This window comes from Cucumis melo, chromosome 3 (genome assembly GCF_025177605.1).
Source record: "Cucumis melo cultivar AY chromosome 3, USDA_Cmelo_AY_1.0, whole genome shotgun sequence".
NCBI classification, from domain to species: domain Eukaryota; kingdom Viridiplantae; phylum Streptophyta; class Magnoliopsida; order Cucurbitales; family Cucurbitaceae; genus Cucumis; species Cucumis melo.
In genome coordinates, this window is record NC_066859.1 from 23,195,504 (window position 1) to 23,209,072 (window position 13,569).

The 13,569-nt window shown below is 36.1% G+C and overlaps 1 protein-coding gene across 2 annotated transcripts; it reads right to left on the reverse strand.

The window, feature by feature from the left end:
- Positions 1-4,311: 4,311 nt before the first annotated feature.
- On the reverse strand, positions 4,312-12,396 carry LOC103503090 (pyruvate kinase 2, cytosolic-like). Of its 2 annotated transcripts, XM_051082524.1 has the most exons (11): positions 11,929-12,396; positions 11,722-11,808; positions 9,533-9,685; positions 8,933-9,007; positions 8,671-8,832; positions 8,494-8,574; positions 8,307-8,378; positions 8,075-8,204; positions 7,712-7,800; positions 6,069-6,339; positions 4,312-5,719 (listed from the first exon to the last, which is right to left on the reverse strand). In XM_051082524.1, the coding sequence occupies exons 1-10, from the start codon at positions 11,980-11,982 to the stop codon at positions 6,274-6,276; spliced, it is 969 nt and encodes a 322-aa protein (XP_050938481.1). In that variant the 5' UTR covers positions 11,983-12,396; the 3' UTR covers positions 4,312-5,719; positions 6,069-6,273. The 2 variants fall into 2 exon arrangements, with proteins under 2 accessions (XP_050938481.1, XP_050938482.1); XM_051082525.1 differs by lacking the exons at positions 4,312-5,719; positions 6,069-6,339 and having other exon boundaries at positions 7,590-7,800.
- Between the last annotated feature and the right edge of the window lie 1,173 nt (positions 12,397-13,569).

A 13,569-nucleotide genomic window follows, 5' to 3' on the forward strand; every position in this document is an offset into this window, starting at 1 on the left:
TTTCAAGATAGAGCGCCTGTATAGTAAATGGAAAATTAATGTGGAATAATACTCTTATACAAGAAGATTTCACTTTGTGTATGGACATTTGGGTTTTAGATCCAATAGGAAGAATAGTTGATAATCAACCAAGAAACAATCAAGAAGTTCTTTCGATAAACCAAGCATGGGAACAATCAAGAACAACCTCAAGATTTTCAACAATGGCATGAAAACAAACAACAAAACCTATTAAGAAAGCAAGAATTACCTCAAAGTATTTTAGAATTTTCACCGAGAATTAAAGAACCTACATGATTACCTCAGACGATTGGAAATAAAGAAGAAGACCTTTATATAGATTCAAATTCTTCTAAGAAAGAGGAATTAATTCCTAAATCCTCATCCTAACATTCATCCAAGATTTTAGCCCCCAACTTTGTTTCAAACTCATTCAATATTACAAAAACATGAATCAAGAAAATTTTCAATATTCAAAAGAAGAATTTGACTCAAACAAAAGAGAAATGCAATTTCATCAAAAAATTTAGGTAAAAAAGACAGTTATTTGCATACCCAATCTCAAATTCAGCAAACTTAGTTTTTTTTTTTTTTTTTCAGAACAATCCACAAGTATTGCATGCAAAAAGAACCAAGATCGGATCTTATATTTGTATCTCTACCCGACCAACATTAAATTAGGGACTATCAAACTTATTTTCATGAACTATTCAAAACCTCTCAACTTAAATAGATTAACATTACCTGTCAAGATCGACATTAATATCGATTGCGAAAGTTTCACAAATGGGAGCCATGGAGTCTCTCTCCCATTTCTCCACGAATTTAGCGCTCTTCTTGTTATGGTTCTTCCTTTTCATGTTAACTCACCTCCTTTTCCAACCTACATCTTTTAGAAATCGAACTCAATCGTACAATTGGAACGAACAAAATTGGAATTCAATTGAGTCAATTCATTCTTGAAAATTTGAAAGCAAAACTACATGAATTTAGACTCACATATTCACATATATATATATATGTATGTGTGTACTGTTTTTTCTTGCTTGTTAACGTTTCCTTTTGTTATGTCATGTTTTAAAACTTAGAAATTTGAAACAACGTTGAAGCTAAGAAAAGAAACTCCATAACACAAGCAAGCAAAAGTGATTAATCACATTTTTGTTCAAATAGAGCTCACAATACCCTCCATAAGTCAAATGTGATGTGGGGATTTCAAACTTTGAGAGAAAAAGAGTTATTGAATGATTTCAGAATCAAACAAGCAAAAATCAAAATAAATTGTGATAACTAGAGCATAATATATCTAACTAAGAATCACCAGTTTCACAACATATTAAAACAAATAGATAATAGGCATCACTTCATTAGAAAAAAATTGAGAAAACAGAAACCTGTGTTGTCAAGATCCATACCTGCAATGCTTCGACATGCTAACCAAATTGGTTAGACAAAAAGAAATCAAAACAAAATACCTATTTTCTGATGTAACCATTAGGCTCATTGTTGAAGCACATCCTTTAAATTTCTACATGCAAAAGAAGTCATAAATGAAGTTGAGAGAGAGATCTTTTAGTAAAATTCTTCACACAAATTGAAAAGCAATAAAGAATATAAACCTAACAGAACTAGTTAACCTTTGTGTTCTTTCTTCTTTCACCAACCATTCTCTTCATCTTCTTCTACTTGTTAATTGTTCTACCTTCAGAAATCTTCTATTTCTTCTCTTAAGTACAATTGAAACAAAAGAGGAAAACTTTTGAGAGATCTAAGATTTGCATGACTGTAAGGTGGAGAGTAACTTAAGTGGAGTCATTTGCATTTCAAGATAGAACACCTATATAGTAAATACAAAATTAACGTGGAAGAATCTCTTAACTATACAAAAAGATTTCACTTTAGGTATGGACAATTGGGTTTTAGATCCAATTGGAATAATAGTTAATAATCAACCAAGAAACACTCAACAATGGCATGAAAACAAGCAACAAAACCTATTAAGAAAGCAAGAATTACCTCAAAGTATCCTAGAATTTCCACGGAAAATTAAAGAACTTACAAGATTACCACAAATGGTTGGAAACAAAGAAGAAGACCTTTATATAGATGACCTTTATATAGATTCAGATTCTTCTAAGAAGAAGGAATTAATTCCTAAATCCTCATCACATCACTCCTCCAAGATTTCAGACCCTAACATTGTTTCACTCATTCAACATTACAAAAACATGAATTAAGAAAATTTTCAATATTCAAAATAAGAATCTGATCCAAATAAAAAAGAAATGCAACTTCATCAAAATTTTAAGGAAAAAAAGGCAGTTATTTCTATATACAATCTCAAACTCAGCAAACTTTAATTTTTTATAAAAACATTCCACTAGAATTACATGCATTCTACTTAACCTAACTGACGGAACTCTAAGGGCAAGGCAGATATGGTTTTGGTTAGGCCAAAAGTGAAAAGTTCTACCCGGCTGAACTTTAAAGGCGAGGCAGGTCTAATTTTGATTATGCCAAAAGTGAAGAGTTTCCCACATAAGTTCTGATACTGAGGGAGCCCCAACTGAACTCTAAAGACAAGGTAGGTCTGGTTTTGGTTAGGCAAAAAGTGAAGAGTTTCGCACACAAGTTCTGATACTGAGGGAGCCCAACGCATTCTACTTGACCTAACCGACTAAACTCTATGGGAAAGGTAGGTCTGGTTTTGATTAGGCCAAAAGTAAAGAGTTCCCCACACAAGTTTTGATACTGAGGGAGCCCAACGCATTCTACTTGACCTAACCGGCTGAAATCTAAGGGCGAGCCAGGTCTGGTTTTGGTTAGGCCAAAAGTGAAGAGTTCCCCACACAAGCTCCGATACTGAGGGAGCCCAACGCATTCTACTTAACCTAACCGACTGAACTATAAGAGCGAGGTAGGTCTGGGTTTGGTTAGGCCAAAAGTGAAGAGTTCCCCACACAAGCTCTGATACTGAGGGAGCCCAACGCATTCTACTTGACCTAACCGGTTGAACTCTAAGGGCGAAGCAGGTCTGGTTTTGGTTAGGCCAAAAGTGAAGAGTTCCCCACACAAGTTCTGATACTGAGGGAGCCCAACGCATTCGATTTGACCTAACCGGCTGAACTCTAAGGGCGAGGGAGGTCTGGGTTTGGTTAGGCCAAAAGTGAAGAGTTCCCCACACAAGCTCTGATACTGAGGGAGCCCAACGCATTCTACTTGACCTAACCGGCTGAACTATAAGAGCGAGGTAGGTCTGGGTTTGGTTAGGCCAAAAGTGAAGAGTTCCCCACACAAGCTCTGATACTGAGGGAGCCCAACGCATTCTACTTGACCTAATCGGTTGAACTCTAAGGGCGAAGCAGGTCTGGTTTTGGTTAGGCCAAAAGTGAAGAGTTCCCCACACAAGTTCTGATACTGAGGGAGCCCAACGCATTCTATTTGACCTAACCGGATGAATTCTAAGGGCGAGGGAGGTCTGGGTTTGGTTAGGCCAAAAGTGAAGAGTTCCCCACACAAGCTCTGATACTGAGGGAGCCCAACGCATTCTACTTGACCTAACCGGCTGAACTATAAGAGCGAGGTAGGTCTGGGTTTGGTTAGGCCAAAAGTGAAGAGTTCCCCACACAAGCTCTGATACTGAGGGAGCCCAACGCATTCTACTTGACCTAACCGGTTGAACTCTAAGGGCGAGGCAGGTCTGGTTTTGGTTAGGCCAAAAGTGAAGAGTTCCCCACACAAGTTCTGATACTGAGGGAGCCCAACGCATTCTATTTGACCTAACCGGCTGAACTCTAAGGGCGAGGGAGGTCTGGGTTTGGTTAGGCCAAAAGTGAAGAGTTCCCCACACAAGCTCTGATACTGAGGGAGCCCAACGCATTCTACTTGACCTAACCGGCTGAACTATAAGAGCGAGGTAGGTCTGGGTTTGGTTAGGCCAAAAGTGAAGAGTTCCCCACACAAGCTCTGATACTGAGGGAGCCCAACGCATTCTACTTGACCTAACCGGTTGAACTCTAAGGGCGAGGCAGGTCTGGTTTTGGTTAGGCCAAAAGTGAAGAGTTCCCCACACAAGTTCTGATACTGAGGGAGCCCAACGCATTCTATTTGACCTAACCGGCTGAACTCTAAGGGTGAGGGAGGTCTGGGTTTGGTTAGGCCAAAAGTGAAGAGTTCCCTACACAAGCTCTGATACTGAGGGAGCCCAACGCATTCTACTTGACCTAACCGGCTTAACTATAAGAGCGAGGTAGGTCTGGGTTTGATTAGGCCAAAAGTGAAGAGTTCCCCACACAAGCTCTGATACTGAGGGAGCCCAACGCATTCTACTTGACCTAACCGGTTGAACTCTAAGGGCGAGGCAGGTCTGGTTTTGGTTAGGCCAAAAGTGAAGAGTTCCCCACACAAGTTCTGATACTGAGGGAGCCCAACGCATTCTATTTGACCTAACCGGCTGAACTCTAAGGGCGAGGGAGGTCTGGGTTTGGTTAGGCCAAAAGTGAAGAGTTCCCCACACAAGCTCTGATACTGAGGGAGCCCAACGCATTCTACTTGACCTAACCGGCTGAATTTTAAGGGCGAGGCAGGTCTGGTTTTGGTTAGGCCAAAAGTGAAGGGTTCCCCACACAAGTTCTGATACTGAGGGAGCCCAACGCATTCTACTTGACCTAACCGGTTGAAATCTAAGGGCGAGGAAGGTCTGGGTTAGGTTAGGCCAAAAGTGAAGAGTTCCCCACACAAGCTCTGATACTGAGGGAGCCCAACGCATTCTACTTGACCTAACCGGCTGAACTCTAAAGGCAAGGTATGTCTGGGTTTGGTTAGGCCAAAAGTGAAGAGTTCCCCACACAAGTTCTGATACTGAGGGAGCCCAATGCATTCTACTTGACCTAACCGGCTGAAATCTAAGGGCGAGGAAGGTCTGGTTTTGGTTAGGCCAAAAGTGAAGAGTTCCCCACACAAGCTCTGATACTGAGGGAGCCCAACCTATTCTACTTGACCTAACCAGCTGAAATCTAAGGGCGAGGAAGGTATGGTTTTTGGTTAGGCCAAAAGTGAAGAGTTCCCCACACAAGCTCTGATACTGAGGGAGCCCAACACATTCTACTTGACCTAACCGGCTGAACTCTAAGGGGGAGGCAGGTCTGGGTTTGGTTAGGCCAAAAGTGAATAGTTCCCCACACAAGTTCTGATACTGAGGGAGCGTAACGCTACTTGACCTAACCGGCTGAAATCTAAGGACGAGACAGGTCTGGTTTTGGTTAGGCCAAAAGTTAAGAGTTCATAAGTTCTGATACTGAGGGAGCTCAATACATTCTACTCGACCTAACTGGCTAAACTCGAAGGTCTAAACAAGTCTGGTTTTGGCTGGGTCATGTTTTTAGTAGCACATATTATTAAGTATGTACAGTAATCACAATATTCAGAAAATGGATAGCATGTCTTCTACTCATTTCTAAGCTATCAAAGTATGCATTTTCAACATACCTAAGATATTCAAATAACAAACACAATCACAAACCCGAGCTTCATGCTCAAAGGTTAAGCAGACATGCTTTTCTAAACTAAAAAGCAAAGTAGGCATGGTATTTATTCTAAGAATAAAGAATTTTAATTTTAACCAAGATTCTAAAGATGGAAAAAAAAAAGAAGAGGAACAAAAAACCTCCCTTTGCTTGCAAAGGTTCCATGTTCGGTTATACTTCATTTCCCTTTAGTCCTACATAATGAAAACAAGAATTTCTATCAAATTTTATTCATGAGGTTAAAGTAAAAATTAAGAAATATATATATACAGAATTTAAAAGAAAGCCATAAAATTTTGCACTGTTTAAGATCGATCGTGCAATCGTACTTTCCCTAATTGAACCCAGATAAATGTCATGGAGTCCTCCTATAAGCTCTTGCTCAAAAAGATATGCATTACTAGGGTAAGTACTTTCTTGTTTCTCACGTAACAAGAATGTCAAAGAATCACAAGTATAATTTTATAATAGACAATGAGCTAAACTTGTAAAAGTAAATACAAAAAAATGAATCAGAGGGTAAAGAATCTTTTGAAGACGAACCTCAATTTTTGTAGACCCCACCAAAAATAGATACTTCACGATCTCTCTTGATCCCACAATACGAAGAGCGTCTTTGAATACTCCAAATTCAAAAAAATTGGAAGCATTTTCAGCTTTTGGAGAGCAAAAGGTGTCGGCACTCAAATTGGCACTCAAATTGGCACTCAAGTTTGCCTATGTAATTGCAGTTTAGAGGCCAATTTGCCTAGCTTTCTTCCCAACAAGTTGTTTTTATCTCTATAGTGAATAAATACCAAAACGCTCCAATAACCTAAAAGAATAATATTATTAAAAGCTTATTAGAAAGCATACGAGAGTAACTGTGGTATCAATTATCTACTTCTTTTCTGTATGTTCTTCACCAAAACAAACTAATAGTTTGACCAATTTATTATCAGTTGAAAACACCTACTAACTCTTTAAAACGAACAACAATGAACGTTGATAAATGAACCTACATCCTGGTATTCTCTTGCAAATGCACAGTGAAACATAATACTATATTAAGAATAAGCATGGTTTTGACATTATGTATTGTAACACCTTGAAGCATTCATGTCACATATTGCTTTTTGAAACCAGAATACAATTCGATCTTATGCTTTTTCATGTTTATGATATTTTGTATCTTCCCTCCTTTTCTCTTACAAAATTCTAACTAAATCAATCTTTGAGTGTAGTGTAATCAATCTAAAAAAAAAAGATGAAAAAGGCTAAAACAAGCACAAAAGTGGCGATTAACGTACATGGCTTGCAAGCATATAAAGGAAGAGATTGAATGCAGAAAACAACCTTTATTGTAGATGTTCCTTTGGAAATGAATCCATGGTTCTTAGGTAGGTCAGCTTTCTTCGAATTTACTCTCCTTGAAACTTCATAACTGAGTAGCTTATGGTTTTTATTTTATCATTTGGGAGGAGTGTTGAGATTTTACTGTAATTATTTGTTTCTAACTTTGGGATGTTTAAATTCCTCGATTGGAAGTTTTTCGTAACTTCTTTAGTTCCTTGGTAATATTTTCATTTGATCAACAAAAATTTTCTGTTTCGAAGTTAAAAGAATCAAGGTAATTATGTGACAAATACGGATAGGGAGAAATGCAAGAGTTCTTATTAAAAGAAAGGGGATGGGGAGAAACTCTGGCCTCTGTCAAGGTTCCACCTTTGGTTGGGTGAACTTTTTCTAACTCACAACCCCCTTAGTGCACAGGATTTTAGAATGTTTTCCCTTCTCTTTTTACTTTAAATAGTATCAAAGAAACTTTTAGTTCTTTTTGTAGGGGAGAAACTTACCTAAAGAGACTCAACAGAGTAACAAAAGAATGCAGCACTAAATGGTGGTTATAACGAAAAGCATGCAGCATTTTCTTTGGCCATAACAGCCTCCACTTTTAGAGATATTCCTTTGTTTTACTGGTAACTTTATCCTTTCTCGACAAGGGTTTGTGTTTTCCTTCTACTTCCCTTTAATGGGCCCTTTTCTAGTCCTTTTAGTGCACTCATGACCTCACGTTAATGTTCGTTTTCTCCAAATGAAAGTTGTGCCTTCATTAATTCATTAATGAAAAAGTAATGGAAATACCTTATACTACATAAAGCTTAGGTTTAAAAACTGTGTTTCTATCTCATACACACACAAATTACCTCAACACATATTCTACTAACGGTTGAAATGGTTTCTACTGGACGTAATCCATGCAATGTCTCAGCCCCAAGAATAATTGCATCACTTCCTGCACACTTATGAGAAGACAAGTTATACAAAACGTCATACAATCATACCCCCAGTCAGGAATGGAACTAAGAACCCTGATTTATACTAAATATAATAATACAATTGAACATAAAATAGATAAATTTTAAAAAGTTCAACCCAATCTTCAGCATCAGTTATTATGAGATCTGTGGCTTTAGAAGGTAGAGAGGAATTTAAAAGGACCATGACTTACACATTCCCTACATCTTCGGTCTTTAAACAATAGGAGATTTAAAAATTGAATAACTCACCATCAAGTACAGCATTGGCAACATCAGTAGCTACTGCACGGGTAGGTCTCAAGTTGTTAGTCATGCTGTCTACCACACGAGTTAAAACAGCAGGCTTTCCAGCCATATTACATCTATAAAGGGCAGTTTTCTGAAACAAAAACACATGTAACAATGTAGAAAACAGAAATAATCAATCCTAAGGTAACCATGGTAAAGAATACGAGTAAAAAGTGAGCTAACAATGACTTACCTCTACACTTTCAATCTTTGCAAATATTTGGGTTTGGTTAAGGTCACCTAGCTTAGAAAGAAATTGTCGAGCCTACATAAAAGTTTAATTTAGAAATCAATATCCTCTATTGTAATAATCAACATAGTCAAATCACCCACAGTTGATCATTTGTTTAAAGTGAAGACTCAATGCAAGGAAATAATACTTGTCGAACATCTTCCACATGTCTAGCATGTGACAGAGAGAGGAAGTCGATCTTGTTTTTTACTCCCCACGTAGCTATGATCTAAAGTCACCAGTCAGCATCAAAAAATACTATGAGCTACCAATCATGTTAAGGTTGTATAAGCTAATTGCAAGCAATCAATTAGAGAGACTTAACAGGCATAACAAATAGGAAACTGAAGAATGTTACTCTGTCTTTCTCAGTAAGTGTTGGAAGATCAATGTGACTTTCAGCAGCATGCAAAGTGTACATTGTACCGACCAACGTGGCAGAGTTCTTTACCACACAACCAACATCATCTCCTTTCACTTCGAAAACCTGATAAATCCCCAACAGACATAACTCAGCATAACATCATTTACCACGATTACTTACAGTGAAAAAAAATTTGAAGATCGCTACCAATATGCTCCATTACCTCCAACCAGACAGATGTTTGACTTCCAGCAAAGAGGTACTCACCAAGAAAAAGGATGTCTCCTTTCTTAAGGACCTATATAAGAAAATTTCAAGTTTAGTAATATGAAGGAGATTACGTATAATCAATGCAGTGAAGGAAAGGACGCCTATCTTTTATGAAGTTTGACTTCGCAAAATACCTTATTTGCATAAACTAAAGAATATTAAAATCTCAACCTCTTATCTATTTTTAATGAAAAACTCACGTGTCTTCATACGATGCAATTTTGACTGAGAGTAAATTGCATCAGGCAACCGACACGATGCAGACAAGTAATTAGATCATTAGTATAGTCAGTTAACATTGGTTTAGTTTATGATTTTAGATTAAATAATAGTTTGGATTTATTTATTTGTTTGTTTTATTTTCTTGTATAACAACAAATAGCCACTTCTAGAAATATACAAGGGGCTTTTGAATATCAATTTAAAATAAAACTTTAATTCATAGAAAGTTTTTCCTGAACTTCAGGGCTACAGATTTTCCTTGTTTGGCTGTGGATTTGGCCTAATCTAAAATGTTCCACAAGTAGTATGAAGTTTTATAGTATTTCCCAACCTTTGAAAATCCACCATAATTTATAGGTAGCAGCTCCGAAGATGCCTCTAGTTCTTGATTGGGTGTTAGAACAACAAACCCATCTTCCTGAAGAGATAGATTTCTCACTTTAGTTACAACCAACACCTCAGGACCCGCTGTATCCAACATAACCTGAAAAAAGCAGAAGAATTATCTTACTTATTCTTTGGCCAAGTTACTAAGAAAATGGTAGGAAAGTTCAAATGATAAAATACACACTCAAACATATTAAAAACGAACATACAGCACAAAGTTTCTTGGTGCTTTTAACAGCCATCTTCAAATTTTCCAAAGTCTCTTGATGGTAATCCGAACTACCCCATGAAAAGTCGAACCGAGCAACTAGCAGCCACCAAATAAAGAATAGAAAAACAAAAGTTCCCTACTTTAACAAAAGAAGAGTTGCTAAGGAAGCCAACCATACCGGACATTCCAGCCGTCAAACAAGCAAAATAACTTGTACAGATCGAGAGTTAGGACCCAGAGTACCAACAATCTTAGTCGTTGTAAGAAAGAAGCTCTGGAAAACAGGAGGGCAACAAACAACAAAATTTCAAGGGGCCTCAACTACAAGAAAAAAATGCAACTTTCGAAGTTAGTAGTGCAGAGAAAGAAAGTAAGAGAAGTCAGTTCTGGCTTAAAAAATCCCTTTCGACTCCTTCCCAACTTCCCAGATGCAATTGAACCCCTTGAAAATGAATATGATGTGAGTGATTGTTACTAAAGGAAAAAAATAGTTTACTGATGATGAATTTAAGTAGCCTTTCCTTGTAATTGAATGATTTAAAGAGTGATCAAACGAATGTTGTTAAAACTAAAACTCGACCATGGAGAGAAAATGGACAGTGAATGAAGTACCAAAAAGAACAAACTAGCGAATGCAGTCATAGTTAAAATAAAACCATCTTCAAAAGTAGTCATAACTCAACCAAAATGGCACTATATTTTCTATAAACCCAACTTCTTTTCACTTTTGAAATGTTCAATTTGTGTTAGTTCCTACACACAAAAAGGTCTCAAACTCCTAAAATGGATAGAACTACAGGGCTACAGGTTATAGTATTTTTGTGAACCTAAAGCAATTATGAAGCATAACCAAGTAGCAAACACAAACACAAACACTTGATGAAACTTCTAACGGTCACAAAAACTTTGGAAGTTAGTAGTGCAGAAAAAGAAAGTGAGAGAAGTCAGTTCTTGCTTAAAAAATCCCTTTTGACTCCTTCCCAACTTCCCAGATGCAATTGAACCCCTTGAAAATGACCATAACTGTGAACATATGGCAAGTGGGTTCAATTCCTTTTACCACAGAAAACTATAATGCAAGTTCTTTCACTACTTAAAACCCAAAATTCCACAACCACAGTTACGCAAGGAGAAGAATAACAACAAAAATGCCTCTTAAACTCCAACAAGAAGTACAGAAGAACTTGAATTCCAAAAGGGAACTTAACTTACCACCGTACTTCCATGGCTGAATAGAGTGAGCTAGAAATTAGAAAACACAAAGAATGAAGCTGATTTTGAGGTGCATCTGGAAGGCAATTTAAAGCTTTTGGCAGTAGCTATGTAACAGAAATTTCCAAAGTGAACCGCCATAATCGACTAAAAACAGAAATCAAAATGAACGAGTAATCAAAGTAATATTCAGTATATCTAAAAAACAAACATAATTATTCTGATAAACCCTGCATAATTATTCTGAGATTATAAAGATGGTGTTTAAAATTGTATTCAATTCATTTTAAAAGGTTAACCATGAAAAGGAAGAACAGTGGAGACCATGAACTACTAAAGGCATGCAATTTTTCAAAGTATCATGATGAGAGACTTCATGCTTTAATAAGAGTCTATGACACAAATCAAGACTATAAAGTGTCAAACATTTTTTAATCTTTATTAAAGTTTATCTTTTTTCATGCTTTAGTGATAGAACTAATTTCACTTAACAAGGTCCAAAACTTGATGATTAATCTTGAGTTCATGATTTCAACCACATACGAAAGTCAGTTCCACCAATCTACAAAATTACAATATTCAAAATATAAAGGATGACATAAAAATTATCTATAGACATTTTGAACAACTGCAAAAACTTTTTTTTAGTACACGGTTGCAGGGATAGGGGTGCACTTAGGTGCGCATATTAGCACAAGGAAGATAAAAACCTTCATTAGAAGCCGAGTAACGTCTGCCATTGTGGATACACACTCCTCTGTTAAATTTTCTACACCAGATTTTCCATCTTCTCTAATCTGCGAGATGATTCAGCATAAGACCAAATTAATTTTTCATATTACAGGAAAATGTCATTTCACCACCGAAATTAAGACAAAAATATACCAAAACCCCCATAATCACACCACGTAAACTACCTTCGCAATAGAATCAGACAACCCAGGGATGGAATTCTCAGGAACGGTCTCCATACTGAGCTTCCGCTTAAGTGGATTAGAAGAGGGAGCAGGCTCTTCAACTTAGTCGGCGAGGGTTTGGAATCGGGAACCATGGAATTGGGATCGGACGGTGAAGCATTTTCTTTGGAAGACGACGTACGTTTCCGAGGGGTCTGTCGCCCTTGATTCCGGCGCCGTTAGCGCTAGGAATAGAAGATGGCAGTGGATCGGCGACATGGGTATATAGCAAAATAGGGTTTCCTGGGTGCATGCTTCATTTTAGAGAATGGAAATTGAGAGATGGGAAGAGTGAAGACGAGGAAGACGAAGGAGACAAGAGAGCGAGAGAGAAGGGGGGAGGGGGGAGAGGAGAGAGATAGTTGCAGTTGAGAAGAAAGAGGAGAAGTTAGAAATGAGAGAGAAGTTGTGAAGGGAGGGTTTCGAAGAAGAGATAATCAAGTTTTGTTTTTTGAAATTTGAAATAGTGTAATATGAATTGTAACGTATAAAAAATAAATCATTTATTTATAAACATAAATAAATTTAAATGTGCTGTGATTTTTGTTTAACATCCAAATTACACATTTTTTATTTTAATTTAGTATTTATTAGAGTAAAAATAGAACTAATTTAGAATAAATAATTCTAAATGTCTTTGAACTTTTAAAATGATTCAAAAACACCTTTTATCGTTCTTTTAGATTGAAACCATTGAAGTTTTATTTTAAGAATATCCTTGAACTTAAAAGGAGTTCAAAAATACTCTTATTAATTTAAATTTTATATCAATTTTATTACTAACTAAAATAAAAACTTAAATTTTAAGTTAAGATCATAGTCTTAATTTTATTTTATTTGATTGATCGAAATCCAACTAATTTTTATAATTATTGTTGTAATTAACTCAGTTAATTAATTGTCAAATAAAAAATATATTTGACTATTAACATTTTTTTTTGTTTGACTAATTATAGTATGTTTTAAGAAAAAAAATTCCTCTGATTCTATATGAACAAGAAATACTTTTCTAAAAATTATTGACTATATAGTATCAAAGTCATTCGTAGTGGGTGGTTTTCTTTTCCATTAGGCCTTAAGTTTAGGTCATCATTGAGTAGCCGTTTGTCGACATTGTCAAACTCAAAATAATGTTAAAACTACTAAAAATATTTACAAAGTAGAAGTCTATTCGATAGTTTCGAGATTCCACTTTCATGGAAATATTAATTTCTATGGAAATTTCAAAAAGAAAAAAAGAAAAGTGACGTAACTTATAATTAATTACTGAAACTTCTATTGTGACTTAATTAGACTATATATGATTGTCATTTATAATATGTACGACAACATTTAGATGTCCATTGTAAATGGATGTGTAAATGTTAATATAAGGACATAATTTAAAACAAATGGAAAAATAATTATACTACAAAATATTATAAAGTTTAGAAATATTTGAAGGTGCAATAATAAGAAAATTTCGTGAAAAAAGTTTGAATAATGTTCAAAACAAATATAGGCTTTTTCTATATCTAGTTGTTTTCAAAATAAATTATTTTAGAAATTAAAGTTTTGGGTAAAAAATAAAGCTAAAATTTGAAAAAAAAAACATAACACATA

Coding starts and splice junctions, on each gene's coding strand:
- LOC103503090 (XM_051082524.1), bottom strand. CDS start 11,982: ATGGAGACCGTTCCTGAGAATTCCATCCCTGGGTTGTCTGATTCTATT. Junction 8,379..8,493: donor ATGTGGAAGATGTTCGACAA/GTATTATTTCCT, acceptor ACTTTTATGTAG/GCTCGACAATTTCTTTCTAA. Junction 8,205..8,306: donor CAAAGATTGAAAGTGTAGAG/GTAAGTCATTGT, acceptor TTTTTGTTTCAG/AAAACTGCCCTTTATAGATG.